General features: G+C 46.9%; 1 protein-coding gene across 1 annotated transcript in view; it reads left to right on the forward strand.

Annotated features, from left to right (window-relative positions):
* Positions 1–19231, forward strand: part of JAG1 (jagged canonical Notch ligand 1) — a 58610-nt gene that overhangs the window by 17249 nt on the left and 22130 nt on the right. The window contains exons 4-7 of the mRNA XM_084824794.1: positions 9112–9366; positions 12295–12355; positions 18512–18642; positions 18897–19016. Of these exons, the coding sequence (XP_084680920.1) occupies positions 9112–9366; positions 12295–12355; positions 18512–18642; positions 18897–19016 (567 nt within the window). The remainder of the gene's footprint in view (positions 1–9111; positions 9367–12294; positions 12356–18511; positions 18643–18896; positions 19017–19231) is intronic.

Raw genomic sequence — 19231 nt, forward strand, 5'->3', positions numbered from 1 at the left:
AGTGGTAGCTAATGGGGTGCAGCTGATCAAGAACATCTCTTGGACAAGAGCACGTTGAAAATGTTGGGTGAGTCCTCCTAGTTTCACTCTGGGGAATTTGTCCTGCAGAATTCTTTCCATCTTTCCCTGGTAGAACATAAAACACTGGATCACACCGTTGTCTCTCTGGTGTCGCTTCTTTCTACGCAAGCCATCCCACAGGACTTTTCATGCCATGTGGTTGTCACGTGAACAGCACTTTTTGCAGGTGTGCTTGCAATGGCTCCAAGGCATGCATCTGCAGTCATGGAAATTGTGGGATTCCCATGGATAATGTGATGGGACACTGGTGGCGAGAATGACACTGTGTGAAGCGGAGCAGTTTTGCCAAATGTGCTGTTTAGTGTGGGTTGCATAGATGCCTTTTCCTGTAGAGGTATTAGTTGCGTCTGCAGCCGGCCTTGCTCTTCAGGAGGAAAGAATCCAACTCGAGGAGGCGGGGACACCCTGGGGGCCCTTCGCTTCCGATGCTGAAACATCATGGTGTTTTGAATCTTCCTGTGAGTGCTGCACCTTGGCTTGGATACAAAATAAATGGCTTTCTGAACCTTGTGGCTTGTGAGCATGCTGCTTCTCCCCCACTCCCTCCTTTTAATGTTAAATGGTGTGTCTATTATGACCATTTGCACTGAGTTGGATTGAAGTTCCTCCTTGGGAACTCCCTTTAAAAAATGGTCATCTTTTTTCAGGCTGCTGCCTAGCTATGAAACCTGTTATAAAGGCAGATTAAGTCAAAGTTTCCCCCCAAATATGAAAACACTTCAGTTTAACAGAGCACTTTTCCTAATGTGTATGGAGTACCTCGCGCACATGTCTGTGACCTTAAAACAGTCTTGTAAGCCAAGTATTGCCATTATCCCCATCTCTTGGGGGTGCCTTCCCTAAGGCCACCCAGTCAATTCATAACAGAGATGGGGGTAGGTGGGTGGGAAGTTTTTAGCACAGCCTCCCCCAACCTGGCACCCTCCAGATGTGTTGGACCACACCTCCCACCATCCCTTGGCTGAGGATGTTGGGAGTTGTAAACCAACTCATCTGGAGGGCACCGGGTTGGGGGAAGGCTGTTCTAGCTCCTGCCCTTAGCTACTATGCTATCCCTAGGTATTGTTTCCCTTCTTGAAACTCGTGTAGCTCTATGAAGAAAGTATCACATTAGGGCTGTTCATGCAACACACTAACCCACACTCAGTGAGTGTGGGTTGTTGAACCATGGGTTGTTTGTTGAAACATGGATTAAGGTGTTGCCTGAACCCAGAACATTTTCCTCAGGGTGGCTTGTTAACCACCCCGAACAACCCAACAACAAACCGTGGGTTCTCAAGGTGCCTTGTTTGAGAAAAATAAGCCTCACTGCACGGTTAATGAGCCAGCCTATGGAAAATGTCCTGGGTTCAGAAAACATGCTAACCCACAGTTGAGCAAACAACCCACAGTTTAACAACAACCCACACTCAACCACTGAGTATGGGTTAGCATGTTGTGTAAACCCAGTTTGTGTAGTGTTAAGTAAATTTTTAAAACCCAATAAAATAGAATCTCTTTACTCTTTTTGTAGAGGAAGACAACTTCAACCATGTATTCATTGTGGAGCTGTTGTATGTTTCATTTCCATGATGTAGTCTTGGTCTTCCTCTCCCCGAATCGTTGTGCAAGATTCTCCTCCAGGGAGAGCTGCCATGATGATATTGGATCCCATCACAGGCGCACCTGATTAAAATGATGGTTTCACCATTAAGATTGAGGTTCTCGTCACAATATTGCATGAAGAGGTCCAAGAACACTTTGGTTCAAGAACCAGGTGTGTCTTGCATACACTGATGGTACTAAATGATAATACAAATAGATATATATTTGAATGACATGTGAAAGAGGAAAATATTTTACAGGTGTTGCTGCCTTGGCTCTATTGGAAAATGCCTGCATTTGAAAGAAGCTCTTGTTTGCTGGAGGATCCCAGTTCTTTTCATTTGGAGTCTGTACTATCTCTGCTTTGAATAGATCTCATCTTTATTTCATGAAACAGAATTTCCAAAGCTTCACAATGAATCCTTTATTTGTTCTAACATTCTGGAGGCAAAGTTGTCCTCCAACAAAAATGTAAAAAAAAAAAAAGGCATTTTAACAACACGTTTCACTAAGTTCAGATATGGATTTGCTCATGTTCATGATTAAACCTGCAGTAGATTCCAGTGTTCTATATTTTAATTTGATCATACCAATGACCCTTTCAATGAATACTTCTTTCTTTAGTATGTAGCTTATTTACTCTTGGCGAACCCTTTTTCACCATGTCTCATAGAATTTTGTGATAGAATACAATTGTCCCAGTGTGGGTTCTTAATTATTTTTTAAGAACAAGGTATAACATTTTCCTAAAAACCTAAAAATTCAGTGGATGTCAAAAACTATCAGAATACTAGTCTCCAAAATTTAGTCCATAAGAGAAGCCCTGCTGGATCTGACTAAGGGTCAATCTAGTCCAGTATCTTCTTCCCAAGAGTGGCCAGCCAGATGCTTCGAGCAAGTTCACAAGCAGGTCAATGCTCATCCCCAACTGAGAATGTCATCTTATTCAAGTCTTGGCACATCTTAAAGGAAAGAAGTTTCCATTACTACAAGGTAGCCAATGAGAACATTCCCTGTACCCTTACTGTGCTGTCTAGACGTAGCACATAACCAGTTTTTGCTTGTTTCTTAAGAATGTGATCAGGTGTAGGGGTGGAACAGCCCAGTAGGAATGGTAAGCAAGTCAGGTTTTGGCTGACAGCAGGCGTCCAATAAAAATTAGTGCTTGGAATGCTTTTTTCAGATGTCCTCCAGCCTCGTCTTCAAGCTGGAACAGTCAGACATACTAGCAAATCAAATCTTGGGTGAAGTCTTGCCCTTTTCTGCTGGCTCTGCTGTTTCCGACCCATGTCTCTGTCTTCAGCCTGTGATTCTATAGGGCAGGGGTGGGAAATGTAGGTCAAAACATTTGGAGGCCATAAAACTCCTATCAGCTCTAGCCACCATTGGCAATGGTGATGGATCATGGTCTTATTGGCCAAAACATCTGGAGGCCTGCAAGTTGCTATAGGGGCTCCTTTAGGGTAGAGAAGAGGTAGACATTGTACTACTTTGTCCTTCCCTCAAGAGTTATTGATCATATATTTTTAGAAGTGTCACCTTTTCCTTCCAATTGCTTTCCATTGGTGGCATCACTTTGTCATAGAATGTGTTCCTAACCAAAGTGGGATACTTTGTATGGCTTTGATCAAGGATACAGCTGAACATTGGAGGCACTGTTTTTTCTCTGTCAAAGTACTGGAGACGGCAGAATAGCACCTGTCCTATGGTGGCCTTTTCCCTTTGAGCATTCTTCTCAATCTCTAGTCTTCCAAGTGAACAATCAGCACTAGGAGGGTCATTAGAACTTCTCCGAAAATAAAGTTGAGGTAGCACATTGTGAAGATGAGTAGGTTTTAGTGTTTGTGTGTGAGCGGGGAGAACTTTGCAAGAATAAAGAGCTTCTGGAAATTGGCAAGCCTGTTCTCAGTCTCCAGCAGCCTTCCCCAACTTGGTGCCTTTCAGCTGTGTTGGACGACATTTCCCATCACCCCCCAGCCAGCATGGCCATTGTGGTGATGGTAATGGTAGTCCAACACAGCTGGAGGGCACCAGCTTGTAGAAAGCTGCTCTACACAAATCTTTTCTGAGGAGCAAAATGTGTTACGCAGTCGGGCGCAATCTTGCACTTCTTAGAAAGCTGTTGAGGTACTACTTGGCTGCCACCATAGTGATCTCTCTAGCAGCTTTTAAATCCAGATGCGTTCAAATCCACATATCTCTGTTTTGAGGGTAATGGGGGACATAGTTGTTGTTGTTTTTAAAAAATACAATAAAATTTCAGAACATTGTTGTGCAACTTTGGATAGGGCCTCACAAGGTCTGATCTTGGGCATTGATTTTTCCGGGGGGGGGGGGGGGGGTTGGCATCGAAGCTGTGAGGCCGTAATGGCGCTGTATAAAGGATGATTGTAAGAGCCTCTGGACAGATCCAGAGTACCTCTTTCGTACCTGAGACTACAGCCAACTCACACGCTTATAATACGAGGGGAAGAGGCTCCCAAGCAACTCGAGCCCCTGTAGCTTGTCTTAAAAATTGGTCACCAGAGGGCTTCTGAGTGGTATATTTGGGAAGGGCCATGACTTGGTGCAGAGCATGTGCTCAAGGTTCCAGTTTCAAGCCCTGGTACCTCACATTTAGAGGATCTTGGTAGCCAGGTGGGAACAGACCCCTATCTGAGGCCTTGAAGAGCTACTGCCAATCAGAATAGACAATATTGGGCTATGTTGGCTGGTGATCTGACTCTGCATAAGCTGTTTGGGCAACGATACAATAGAGTTAAACTGCATTCCATGATCAAGATCTTATTGCAGTTTCTGTGAATCTTGACTTGTGTAAGCAATATGAATGGACTTGCAGATGAGCTTAGCCAAAACTATTATTGGATATCTGGATCTTTGGGCACTTTCCCCTCCCAATTCAATTTCTTATTGCTGTAGTTTCTTCTACTCTTTTGGATTCAAAGCATATGATTCCTGTGTGGACAATGGGAAGTATAAAGATTGCTTTCTTTATAGGCTAACTGTCTTTAGACTTATGCCGTCTGCCGCCATGGGATTGTTAGTCCTTAACCTTCCATCTTTGTGGCCTGGTAATGGCAGGTTCGTAGAACTCTGAACTAATTTCCTTTGGTTAGCGTGTGCTGCCAAGGTAGAAGGGGGAGAGGGAACGAAGAATATGTGGAAAATCCTACCACATCTGGTTATGAGAGTTATCTATCTGTTTTTTCCTGTGTGGTAGCGAATAACTGGCCAGTAACGCCACGTACAAGGGGGCACTTCACACAAGCTGCCCCCTTTCATCGTCCCACCCCTTTCCACATGATTCTCTTTCGCTGAGGAGAGGATTGTGTAAAGAAACATCGGCATGGGCAGTGCCCTATGTGGGTATACCTAGCAGTGGCCTTTGGTGACTGCTGTGACAGGAGGGGCTGAAATACAGAGCGGCTACTGGTTGAATCTCCCTACAGCCTAGTTCATGTTGTGTTTGCAGGCATCACAATCCTGCATCCAAGGACAGTGTAAAGCAGCCTTCCCCAAGCTGGTGCCTTCTGGGTGTGTTTTGGACTCCCAACTCCTAGGATTCCTGACCATTGCCCATGCTGCCTGGGGTTGATGGGAGCTGAAGATGAAAACATCTTGGGGGAGGCTTGACGTGGCCCTCCAAGTGTCTCTTTTATTAGGGGAATGGAGAGTGCACTCAAGATAGATATTTCAGAAGAACCTTTTAGGGTGAAATTTGCATTGTAAAATGCCTTGGGTCAAATATTTTGAAAGGGGGTGTATAAATGCCTATAAACACATAAATAGGACTATGTCCTGAACATGACTTCTCTGCAAAGTAGACACATGATATAGCCTTCCCCCTTTTGATGTTTTTATGCATTACTTCAGGGGTGGGCAGAATTTAGATCTTCAGGTGTTTTGGACTTCAGCTCCCAGAAGCCCCCTGCCAACATGGCCAATGGTCAGGAATGCTGGGAGTTGAAGTCCAAAACCTTTGGAGATCTACCTTCTGCCCACCCCGCATTACATGGCCCTTTTCCTAAGTGGGCTTGTCTCAGGGGTGGTTGACATGCTGAAGCTCCCACGTTCAGTTCCTGCTGGCACCTCTAGTTGATAGATTCTTGGGGAGCGGGGGGCATGCTTGGCTGTCAGTGGAATAGACAGTACTGGGCTAGATGGAGCTGTAGTGATCTGACCTGTATATAAGGAGGCTTCATACGTTCATATAAGTTCATCAGATATCTTTCGCATAAGGAAGAGCCATTAGTTTGCCATAGAGCATCTTCTTGGTACGGATGTCAGAGAATTCCGCGACGGATCTCAGGCCGAATGCCACTGCATTTGGCCCCTCGAAATCCGTCGCGGAACGAAGCCCCCGCCCCCCCAACCCATGGAAGGCGCGCGAAATGGAGCACGTACCTGCTCCCGTCCGCGCTGCTTTGCGAATGGCGGCTCTCCTGGCTGCCATTCGCTTCCTCCTCTTCCTAGCCATGATAGGCTACGTAAATACTTATGTAGCCTATCACGGCGGGGGGGAGGGGGAACCCAGCGTACGCAGATGGCGGCAGCTACCACCATTTGCGTACGCTGGGTTTTTTTTTCCCCCAGCCATGATAGGCTACGTAAGTATTTATGTAGCCTATCACGGCGGGGGGGCGGGGAAACCGCAGCGTACGCAAATGGCGGCGGCTACCGCCATTTGCGTAAACTGGGGTTTTTCCCCCTGCCATGATAGGCTACGTAAATATTTACGTAGCCTATCATGGCTCAATACAGGGATGCAAATGGCGGCTACGACAGCCGCCATTTGCGTCCCTGCAGGGCTGCCCAGCGGCCGGATGTCCAGCTGCAGGTGGCCGGAGCCGGCTGGTGGCTTCGTGGCTTGGCCGCGGAGTGGAGCCGGCTGGGCAGGATTCCGTGGGGAGGGACGGAGCGCCTCCCCCCCCTTCGAGGATTCCGGGGGGAGGGACGGAGTGCCTCCCCCCTACCGCGGATGCCCCTGGGCAGAGCCAGGTAAGGGATTCGTACATCCCTACTTCTTGGGTTGGAGATTTTGCCTAATTATGTGGGAGAACTGAAGGTTCCTGACAACATGGTAGAAAGATGGGGAACAAATTCTTGTCTTGGCAAGATACAAATACAAAACTATGCGTTTCTGTTAAGAGTCTTTAAATTAACCTAGCAAATCCCCTAAAGGTAGCCATATTGGCCAAAAGAAAAATTCCAAAAGAAAATCTCCGAAATCCGTATCACCACCTTTATTAGGCCAACTCAAAGGTGACAAAATATGGTGCAAGCTTTCAAGTTCGCCAGAATTCTTACCATCTTGCCTGAGGAAGAGTTCTGGAGAACCTGAAAGCTTACACAGTATTTTGGGCCCATTGAGTTGGCCGAATAGAGGTATTCTGGATTTTGGAGATTTCCTTTGGGAATTATGCTAGCTAAACTAGATGTTTTTGCCTTTGAAGAGCAAGTAACTAGGAGGAGGGTTAGAACTTAAAAAAAAAATCTTGTCTGTAATTCTGAAACTCAGTAAACCAAAGCTATTTAAAAAAGCAAGTCACTTTGTTGAAACTATCTGCCTAAGGACTCTTCTGATCTTACTTGGTTTATTCTCATCCTAAATAATGTTTAATATTTCTGATACTCTCCTGCTGCCTCCTTAATTACATCTCAGCATTATTGCCGCCCAACATGTATGCCTTCTTCCCCCTCTTCTCTCTCCTTCTCCATTATCACCACCACCACCTCCTCCTCCTTTTTTGGTTGGTTTTGCCCAGTGTCTACAGTCACCTTTTGGAGATTTTATGATAGATTTTCATGCTGTAGTCAAGTGCTGCTAGCAAGCAAGTCATAAGACAGTGTCAGTTCATGGAAGTCACAAGGCCAGACTACAAAGTGAAATACCACAGATATATACACAATGTCCCAAGCAAACGTGAAATGTTGGCATTTCTACATATATTATATAGCTGCTTAGGGCTTTCTTTAAAAGCCAGGAAGAATCCCCTTGAACAGAGCCTCAGCTTTGCAGGAGATAATGGGGGAAATCTGTGTCAGATGTTCTGTGTAGACACATCTCTTCACAGTGCAATCCTGTATGTCTACTCTGAGCCCTAACTTCTAAAGAGGGTAATTAACATCATGCTCTGTGTGTGTGGTGGTGGGGAAAATAAAAATTAAACTAGGTCACTTATGAAAACAGAGTACCAAATGTCACTGCTTTGCTCAGAAGGGAAAATGTTTCTAGTTTATACCTGCCTGTCTGGAAATTTTTGGCACTTGTCTGTGGAGAGCAAATAGGCTGTTGCAACGCTATTACTGTATATGGCCCGAGGGCTTTATAAGTAAGTGCTATGCGAAAGGACAGCTGACTGTTGGGTGAATAATCAGAAGAAAGTGCAGGGCATAACAAGTGGAGAGTTCTGTTTGTATTGTTAGATGTGCAGCTCCAGCCTTTTGCCCTCCTCTGATTGCTAGTCATGTCTCTCTCATTTTGGGTTTCTCCTTCTGCTCAGGTTTAGGTTGAGCTTGAGGGTTTTCCATAAGGGTTGTGTACTGGCCATGCTTCCTTTCTTTTCCTACTTTGAGGGTTACTGTGTCAATTGGTGGTAGTTGGTACGTCTAACAAAATTTTTTTAAAAGGGAGAACCAAAGCATGTTAAGAGTAAAGGGTTTCATCCAATGTCATGTGAGCAGATGTCCCCTCGCACCCCTGTGTGCTCCCCCAGTGTCCTCTGGAGGGCACCCCCAATCCTCTGTTGCAGATTTGGGGGGCACATGGTGGCCAAAGGGAGGAAGACGTTCCTCCAGCAGTGTCTGTTCCAGCAGAGGATAGTCACAGTTGGATACAACCCTAAACGTTTAATATATTATATCCTTCATTCATTAGATTTTAAGTGTATGGGGAGGGCCAGTCTTATTTCTGTACAGTGCATAAATCTTCAAGACCATTGCTAATTTACAGTTTAAACAGTAATAAATATTATCTACTATTCCCACAGGCAAACTAATCTTGTATAAGCAGCACTCCTAATGATTTGGCTGTCGTGCTGTTTGGGTAAATGATCTCTTGCTCCTCCTGGGTAAGAGCTACATAATTTTCACCAGCATGCAAGAGGCCAGTCACTTCCTACAGTGTGTGCAGACAGACTGAAAGACGTGTGCCTGTTGTGCAGGACAACGTATGTCTAGTATGTGTAGAAAAACCATGAGTAGAACTGAAACCCACGGAGGAAACGGATGCATGAAGCATCCCTGAGCGTTTGAAGAGAATCCAATTCTCCTGTAGTGACTATAGGCTTGTCCACTAGACAGAACTGCATTTGACCCACCCAGTCAGAGTATTCTTGCACATAATGTTTCCCCCCAGACCATTCAGATGAATAGCAGCTCCGCAGAGGTGGAGAGCTGCAAGTTGCTCTTCTTGTTTACTCTAGTTTGTTCCTTTTTCTTTTTAAGACGCAGATAGCATTATTGAGAAAGCTTCTCACTCCGGCATGATCAACCCAAGCCGTCAGTGGCAGATCTTGAAGCAAAACGCAGGCGTGGCTCACTTCGAATACCAGATCCGGGTCACTTGTGATGAACATTATTATGGCTTTGGCTGCAACAAGTTTTGTCGACCAAGGGATGACTTCTTTGGGCACTACACCTGCGATCAGAACGGCAACAAAACCTGCCTGGAAGGCTGGATGGGTCTGGATTGTAACACAGGTTTGTGATGCCAGTGTTTGGCTTCCTTGGCTGGGTACTGCATGGCTCATTCGTGCCCCCTGAATTCTAGAGGAGAGAGAGATCTGTTCAGCACAACCTTTCAGGCAACCTAAAACATAGGTTGAACCAACCATTCAGAAGAGTTGTTTTCTGCACCCCTTCGTAAAGTTGGAGGCTGTTTTTATTCATTCTGTATTTAAAAGACTTTTATGCCATCTTGTAGGGCACAAACCCCTATCAAAGTTGCTCATAACATAGAAATAAAACAAACGTAAGAATGAATAAAAACCATTGACAACAATAAAGCCGAAATTTCACTCCCAAAATACTAAAACCAAAAACAATTGCCATCAAAACCACCAGCAGCCACCTGTAAAAAACAACACACAACTCGGGAGAAGGCCAAGGAAGACAAATGAGTCTTCAGGGTTTTCTTGAAGGCCTGTAGTGACAGACTTCAGTTGGTAGTGCATTCCAGAGATGTGGAACTACTGCAGCAAAAGTCAGACTGACCACTCTCAGAGGTGGGCTAGCAAGAAGGGCCTCCATTACTTACCTTAAAGTGTGGGCAGGCTGGTATGAGTGAAGGCGGTCCTTCAAGATACTTGACCCAAAACCATTTTCAGGCTGTAAAGGTTAGACCCAGTGGGCTCAGAAACGCACTTTCAAATGCCAGTGCAGCTGGCGCAGTTTGGGTGTCACATGAACTGACAGCTAAGCCCCTGCCAGTATTCAGGCAGCCACATTCTGCACCAGCTGAAGTTTCTGAACCGTGTTTAAAGGGCAGCACCACGCAGAGTGCATTACAGTAGTCCAGCCTGGACTTCACTAGCACATGGATAACCAAGTCAAGGTCAAAATTCTCCAGACGGGACCGGAACTGGCTTACTAGCCTAAGCTGGTAAAAGGCCTGACTGGCCACCTCTACCACCTGAGCTTCCCCAGTTAGCAATGAGGCCAGGACAACTCCCGAGCTGTCTTTGCACCTAGTTTAGCGATGCATGATTGTATCATGTCTTGTGAATTTCATTTAGTGGCTCATATGACTTAGATTTTTCAGCAAGGGAGGAGCTGAGATGGAGACATTCACATTTAGCCAGATGGGTCCTTTGTTTAGCAAGTATCTGTAGGGGCCATAGCTCAATTGTAGAGCACATCCTTTACATCCGAAAGGTCCCAGGTTCAATCCCTGGAGCCTCCAGTGTTTTTTTAAAAGGAGCAGGTAGCAGGGTGATGGGAAAGACCCTTGACTTGAGACCAAGGTGAGCATACTGGGACAGGTGGTTCCTGTGCAAGCACTGGGTAATTACTGACCCCTAGAGGGATGCCGCTTGCGCTGGCATTTTCATGGCAGACTGTAGCGGGGTGGTTTGCCATTGCCTTCCCCAGTCGTGACTATTTTCCCCCCAGCAAGCTGGGTCCTCATTTTACCAACCTCGGAAGGATGGAGGGCTGAGTCGACCTGAGCCGGCTACATGGGACCCAGCTTCTGCTGGGATCGAACTCAGGTCGTGGGGAGAGTTTCAGTTGCCAGTGGTCTAAAGCGGGGGGGGGGGGGGGGGCACATTTGGCCCCCCTGCATGCAACAGTTAAGCTTGAAAAAAGCCTTCCATTGTCACCAATGGAAGGCTTTTTAAAAGCCTTATTGCAGTGTGTTGCTGTGTGTGTGTGTTGGGGGGAGGCAGTTGGGGGGGGATTGCAGCCAGGAAGGGTTAACGCTCCCTGTGTGCTGCGACCTGCCTGGCAACAAATGCCACTGTGTGGCAATTAGGCTTGGAAAAAACTTCCCATTTGCTCCTGTAGGATTTCCCCCGCAAAGCCTAATTGATGGCGGAGGGGGGGTCATCTTTGTGTGAAAGAGGGTGTGTGTGTGTGTGTGTGTGTGTGTGAGTGAGAGAGAGAGAGAGAGAGAGAGAGAGCATGCATTGCTGTGAGTATGCAAAAGAGAGAGAGGAGTGGCTCTGCCCACTTTCATTTTGATCCTGCCTACTTTTTGCAAGGGGGCCCTCATCCACCTCTGGTATGGATCCCCCAGGAAGCTGGCCGCAATGCAGTGCAATCCTCAGGCTGAAAAAGGTTCCCCTCGACTGGTCTAAGTTATATGTTCACAGAGCCAGTGTTATGTAGTGGTGAGAGTGTTGGTCTGGGACTCGGGAGAACCAGGTTCTAGTCCCCACCCAGCCATGAAGCTCACTGGGTGACTTTGGGCCAGTCACTGACTGTCAGACTAACCTACCTCACAGGGTTGTTGTTGTTGTGAGGATAAAATAGAGAGGAGGAGGACCATGTAAGCTGCCTTAGGTTCCTTTTGAGAGGAAAATCAGCAGGATATAAACATAATAATTAATAATATGTCCTTTATGAATGGGATATGTTTCAAAGTATGAAGAACCAGGGTTTCCTTTTTTAAAATACTGAGATAGGTGGAAGATTGCTTTAGTTCTGTCAGTTCAGGCTGCCAGTGATGCTATCAGTGCATCATAAATAATAAACCTTGAACTGTATGGGTTGATAAGCTATGTTTTCACTTAAGTGCCAGATAAATGTGCAATGATGACATGTAGGTGGGTGGATGCAGAAAACAAAGTTGCCTCTTAAAAGCAGGTGAATGTCGAAAGGGAGAGTGCTGCAGGCCACTACCAGCTTTAAAAAGTTTCAAACTGGGTTTTAAATAGCTTCTTTTGTGTTCAGCGCAAGCCCTTTGATGGGGATCAGGGTGTGCTGCCTACTTTTTGTAGCTTGCTAGAACTGCTGTCATGGGGCCTTGCCTTCCTCAGTTTCTTTTCCAGTAGACTTGATCCAAAGGACCTGTTTAAACCTTGGCTTTGGTAGGATTACAGTACTCGCTGGGGATTAAAACATTCCCACGAGGGTGAGGGCCTGTTTAACCCCCCCTTTTTAAATGTCCCCCCTTGTTTCTCTTTGCAGCCATCTGTCGTCAGGGTTGCAGCCCCAAGCACGGCACTTGCAAACTTCCAGGAGAGTGCAGGTAAACCAAACAAATCTTCCTTTTGCGAAGCGATCGTAACTGTTCAAAGTAAACACAGGGGAAGGAGCAGAAGGCTCCCTCCCTCCCCGCTCCCTTTGCATTCTTAGTGTTAAGTGCATGTTCTTCATACCAGTGTTGGTGAGGTAAAGTGTCAATGCATCGGAGGCCTTTCTTTGGAGAGCTTGCTTTGCTTTTAAAACTTCCACGTTTTATAAATGTGCGTATACAGAAAGCCAAGCGGACAAATGCACTGTGAACGTTTTGTCATGAGCTGTGGCTAAATTCTTCATGCAACGTTGTGTGTAATCTGCTGATCAAGGCATTTTCCTCTGGTCAGTTTAATTACATTACTGCTTTTACCCCTCCCCGTCCTTCCCTTGACTTTTTCCTTCAATAGGCAGAAGTTGGGCATTCTTCAGAATAGGATTAATGCAACCTCTTGGGTCCTCTGCTCTTGGGAGCCAGACTTCAGAGTGATGAGAGGTTAATAGCGGGGATGGAATCTTGTCCGTAGATACTGATGAAGGCATAGAATCGCTGTTGTTCTTTGAAGTCTCTCTTCCATTCTGGCAAGCAGACAAGGGGGGGATGGACAGCTTGTGTGTATAGCCAAGCAATATAAGTGTTTCCCTTGGAAAGCCAAGTATCACGGCTTGTTACTCCAATATTTCTAATATTAGGAAGTTTTGTGTTCACTTTTGCATCAGGGTAGGTTTGTTGAACGTCAGGGCGTGTGATCTTTGCTTTTAGGGCTGCATCTTTTTTCTGGAACTGGCATAAATTCTGTCTGTCTCTCTCAGGCAACAAGGGGAGACACAGACTGATGGCAACACCATCCTCTGTCAGCTCTGAAATGCCTCTCCTTAGACTTAGTTGCTGGCAATAAGAGCTCTAAGCTAAAATGCACTGGTGTTTTTTGACCCAGCCCTGTTGTGCCTTCAGCACCCCACCCCCTGTGTAAGTGGTTTCCAAGACTCCTCCAAAATGGATTTCTACCCTCAGGCTGAAAGAGGTTCGACGCCCCTTGTGTAGGGCATGGGAGTTCGAGCCTCACCAAGGGGGAAAATGCCCCCCCCACACACACACATTTTGCATGCCTGAGAACAAAACAGTAAGTAATGTCAGAGGGAGCTCCCAGGACCTGACCCCACACTGCAAACAGAGCAGTTCCCCACCCACTCAGCCACAGGAGTTGGATGTATCATGGAGCATTTATCTTCCTGGCCCCAAGATCCAGCCATAGATGCCAGAAACCCAGGGACTTCTAGAGGAGCCCTGGCCTGGGGGAACAGCTTATGATTGACATGCATGGGGGCAAGGCTTGAATCCAGGATACAGCTCCACGTTATGAAAGTGCGGGAGCCCCCCCCCCCATCCAGGCACATCTGGGTCAGTTAGGCCGAGCACTGCAGGGGCCAGCAGCCTGTTTCCTGCGTGAGTCAAACAACTGTTCTGGCCCTCTCCCTGGCAACCAATACGACCACTCCTCTCCTCCTCTATGTTGCCTTGTAGTCCAGCCCCGCCGGGTGGCATTTCAACAGATCTGAATGCCCTCCCCTCCCCTCGCTCCCTAACCGGCTGCCTCATATACCCCGGCAGTAGCAGCTGCAGCCACCTATGCACCCTGAGAGACCTGCCCTTTCACAATCCAGGGTGGTCCAGTGAGCAGAGAGAGGAGGGGCCGTGGCCCCTGGGCCCATCAAGCTCCCCCCCCCATCCCATCCTGAAGCCAGATCCTACTACGGTACAGGAAAGGAATCCCTATCACAACACCCTAGCAGCAAAGAGACAGTACCTGTGGCAATGTGTCCAGGGCGGAGGAGATCCTGAAAGGGAAAAATGTGTGTGAAGCTGCCAACCAGTCACCTCCGTAGGGCTCCTGTGCATTGGGATGGCAACTAGTCATATGCAATAAAATATTTGGCTTGACCTGGCATTGGACAGTGGCTTGACAGACAGGAGGGTGAGAAGTGCAACATCCCTTACGGCAGGGGTGGGCTGAAGGTAGATCTCCAGACGTTTTGGGCTTCAGCCCCCAGCATTCCTAATCTTTGGCCACGCTGGCGGGGGCTTCTGGGAATTGAAGTCCAAAACAACTGGAGATCTACCTTCTGCCCACCCCTGCCTTATAGCACCTGCTCCATGCCAGGAACATCCTCACCCGTTGCATAGCTGTCTGTCATGGAGCTTGCAAGGGTACAGGAACAAGCAAGTTAATCTCAGGGAGGAACAGCCGGGAGCCTCTGGTCATGGCAGCTGGTCCTGGGGCAAGCCTCCATCATGGTCAGCATGGGATGGGGTGTGGGGTGGATCCTGTACCTGTTGGAGAGTGGCCTGTGGAGAGCAGAGGAGGGGGGCATAATGAGCAGTGGTCAGCAGCTGGAGCAGCTGGTCCTTGGAGAAGCAAGCCAGTGGTACCACCTGGATGCCCAGCCAGTGTTAGTGTTTTGGCAGGTGTGAGTGCACCTCCCCTTTGAGGGCCGTAATGAAACACTGTGGGGGCCCCACACATCCAGCCTGTGAACCTGCAAGGCCAAAGTGCTCATGAGTGTTGGCCGGCAGTGGTCGGAGAGGAGGGCCTTGCTTTTGCCATCAGGAACCTTCCCTGTGTTTGGGGATGAGTGCCACCCCTGCGTGTAGGTGATACTGTTCCTTGCTGGGGGGCCGGGGACCAGGCAGACATTGTGTTGGAGCAATACAGTTCAGGTAATACACAGTATTCACATATCACAGAGGGAGGGTAGGCGGGGGGGGGGGTCCATGGAAGGTGGCCACAGCATTTATACAATACAGCAGGAGTGGGCATTAAGTGGATCGCCAGATGTTTTGGACTTCAACTCCCAGCATTCCTGCCCATTGGCCATGCTGGCAGGGGCTTCAGGGAGTTGAGGTCCCAAGCATCTGGAGATCTACCTTCTGCCCCACCTCTGCAGGACAGTGTCCCCCCCCCCCAGCTAATCTGTATGGGGTGCTCTGTTCTGGCATCTCCAGTTGTTGGAGTGGAGTTTGCTGCTGGGCTTTATGTCTGTCTGGTGCCTGGAGGCAGGGTGGCTATAAAAGCTCTAGGAGGAGAAGTGTTGGGAATGTGCTTGAGTTCCCATGTGTGTCAGAAGTCCAGGCTGTTATGTGCAGAAGTGCCCCCTTCTTGTGCAGAGTGCCCTTTTTCCCTGTTGCCCACCACCAAATGTCTCCCTTGTGAGCATTAAATGTACACGAGCTGAGGTCAGACCGCCCCATATCTGACTTGTGGTCTCTCCTTGTGTGGTTTTATATACATGTCTGATTGTGTGCTGTGATGGGATGCAAACTTACAGCATGTGCTGTGCTCTGTAGTGTACATGCAGTACACTACAGAGCATACCATATGCTGTAGTGTACATGTAGTACATGGGCGGGAGGGTGCTGTGGCACTCGTGCCCTCCTTGTGGGTTTCCTGTGGGCAGCTGGTTGGCCGCTGTGTGAACAGAATGCTGGACTAGATGGGCCCTCGGTCTGATCAGCAGGGCTCTTCTTACGTTCTTATGTACATGAGCCAAGTTACTTCATACGCTGTGCTCTGTCACGTACATTTAGTGTAGTCAAGGAGCTCAGACTGGCTGTGTCTCTGCCCTTTCCTTGCTTGGTAACAAACTGGGTTAGCTTCTCCCTCGCCCTTGATAGCATATGCACCAGCCCCTAGACGGGGGTGGTATAAAAATGGGACAAGAAAATTGAGGGTGGGTTTTTTGTTGTTGCTTTGCCCACCTTTCCAGCATCACCCTAGATCAGGCTGTTGTATTTCTTTGCCCCATTTTGGCTGGGCTGGATACCAAGAGGTGCCTACAAAAGATTTGTGCTTCTGTCATCCAGCGAAAAGGGCCTTACGGGGTTTGCCCGCATTCTTCTCTAGCCAGAACAACAGGCTTTGTTTCTAGAGTTCAAGCCTTACTCTGTCTCTCGCCTCCCACTCACTGCCCAGACATGCACTACTGCCCTTATTTACTTAAGGTGCAACTTTCCCACACTTCTTTTGCATAGTTCTCCAGCAGTGTAGCTGTCCTTCCTGATACCCCAGCCTCAATTATCTTCTTGGACTCTGAGAAACAAGATTATAATTCTTTTTCCATTAAGTTGGGATGACTCATGGTCTGTTATGTTACAAATGCAACAGTTTAAAAATAAAACACTGGGCAAAGCTGCTCTAAGAACTGAAACAATAATGCATAGAACTCTCTAACTCTCTCTCTCTCTCTCTCTCTCTCTCTCTCTCTCTCGTTCATTTTGGAAGCAACTTGGAGCAAAAGAGCTCCTTTAATAAAATGAAATGGATCCATGTGGCTGTTTGTAAGCCAGGCTGTTTCACGTGAGAATATGATGGTGTATGTTTTCAATGTGGAAATAATTAATAAATTCTTCTGCTAAAATTAGCGCGGCTTAGGTTTTCTGGAACTGTCCATGGCTTGCTTTTGGAACTGACCTATCAAGATGGGCTGTGCCTAACATTACAAAGTAAAAGTCAGGGTTTTTAGTAAGTTAGTTAGTTAGTTAGTTTCTTTCTTTCTTTCTTTCTTTCTTTCTTTCTTTCTTTCTTTCTTTCAGAGGTTTTGCTCTTCTATCTCTGAGCAGTGTGTACTGCAAAGGCTCCATTTGTCTGTTCTGTAAGCTTTTGTTTGGAAACAAGTAAATGCAGGCAGAGTTCAGTGGAAGTTTGCGGGACCAAGAATGGAATCCCTCATTTTACCCCCTTTGTGTCCTCTGCATTGAAAAGGGGAGCTCTGTTTCCTCTGATGTGGGAAGGCTCCACCGCTTGGGCTTGGAATCTTTGCTACCTTTCTGTTTATCGAATGCATCAAGCCACCTAGAGGCTTTGCACAGGTCTCTTCCCTCAAAGCTGCTCTTAAAAGAATAATGCGGGGAGTGGTTTGTCATCTGAAGCTTTCCTTTTTTCCTTTTTTTAAGAATGAGAGTTAAACGTACTCCTTGCTTGCTGTGAGTGCTTAGCCCTTGGAAAGATCTCTATCGTTTTTTCCCATGACAAGGATTTGCTGGGCAAAGTAGCTCTTTGAAAATTGAAAGCCTTAACTGCCATGGCTGGAAAAGGTTTATTTTGATAACTTAGTGAGTAATTTCTGCTGATTGCACCTTCTCAGGTCTCCACAATGAAATGAACTTCCAGTTAACCCACGATTTCATGCTTTCCACCTTTTCTCGTTTTTTTTCTCCGATAACAATATTTTAAAAACAAAATGGCCCAGCGTGGAAAGTACTCAAACCGGAGGTTTCTCTTCATGCCACATGTTTGTGTTGTGTTTTGTTGCGTGTGAGGTCTTTTTTTGGAAAATGGATTACCCTTGCTTGCTTTGTTGTTACATCAAACTGGTTTCTTGAGCTAAAGTAATACTTTAAAACGTACAGAAGCGCTTGAGCCCAACTTTAGAGAAAGTCGTCTTGTGTCTGGATTCGCTGTGCCCAACTATATCTGGAGGAGAAAATGTTGGTTTAAAAACAAATTAAGCAAACACCTAGTTTTGTAAACATATATGCAGCCATATGTTATCGAAATGGAAACCTCAGCATCCTTTCACTATCCTATGACTGCTGCCACAGATTAATATCTATCTTGAAAAAAGTGGTTTCCTTTTCTCCTAAGTCTAACATGTGACCCCTGTTGCCCAGAGAAGAGCAGTTTGCTAGCGGGTTGAGGTGCTGTGCAAGGGAAACTCTACTTGGCTGGCTGCTCCCTACTGCTTGGGTTGTTTGTCTTTCTGCTAAAGCGTCCTGCAAACCCTAGTATTCATGAGGATCCTTGGAGAATTGTTGTTCCTCCTTTCTCTCTCCCCCACCCTTTATAATCCATTTGTCAAAGCCCAAAGATTGATCTATGGTGTGCACCCACCCACTCTCCTTCCCTCCATTTGTATGAGCTTGAGAATAGCGTAATATTGTCTTCAGTGACACCCCACTGGGCATCCCAGAACAGTTATTCTTTTGTGAGAAGGCTGCCTTTAGAGACCTCCGTTGTTTTTAAAAACTGTTTGTTTACAATAAACCACCCAGTCTTCCCTTGAAATAATGCCCTTTAAAACCTCAGAACAAAACGTGGGGGTTTCTTAGCCGCTGCTCCTTTATTTTTTGTTTTTTGAGAAAATAATTCCAAGCTCTTTGTTTTCTTTGAAGGTGTCAGTATGGATGGCAAGGGCAGTACTGTGACAAATGCATTCCACACCCAGGCTGTGTCCATGGCACTTGCAATGAACCATGGCAATGCCTCTGCGAAACCAACTGGGGTGGCCAGTTCTGCAATAAAGGTACATTGAACCCAACAGGGAGCCAACATGAGACTTGAAATGCTGCTAAATTGGGGGGGGGGGTGCTGGAGCAGTGTGTAGAGGCTGTCCCGGGAAACATTCTGTCCTTCTGTACATCGGCTATGCTTCCATGTCTTGGTTCTAAGCCTGCAGGCGGCTTGTTGTGCAGAGTGAGAGAACCGTCCTGCAGAGAGTATAGAATGCCTGCAATGCAGCCTCTTGCTCATTTTCGGACTTGTGCTGGTCCCTTGCAGATCTCAACTATTGCGGGACTCACCCGCCTTGTTTGAACGGAGGTACGTGCAGCAACACCGGGCCTGACAAATATCAGTGTTCCTGCCCAGAGGGCTACTCGGGACAGAACTGCGAAATTGGTAAGGAGTCACCCAGTTGCTAGTTTTACCAGTGAGTACAAGTATTGTGTTCTTTGGCTGCACACCCTGGGATATGCCAGACATAATGTGGGAGATAGGAGAGAGCAAAAACATTTGCTAGAGGAAGTCGGTTGCAACAATTACTTGCTAGAATGTTGCATCTGACCAGTATATTTTGGGGAGAGGGAGAAAGCCTTGGGGTGTAATACCTGAAG

This window comes from Heloderma suspectum, chromosome 1, assembly GCF_057233095.1.
Source record: "Heloderma suspectum isolate Gila_16-S chromosome 1, 16-S_ref, whole genome shotgun sequence".
Classification (NCBI taxonomy): domain Eukaryota; kingdom Metazoa; phylum Chordata; class Lepidosauria; order Squamata; family Helodermatidae; genus Heloderma; species Heloderma suspectum.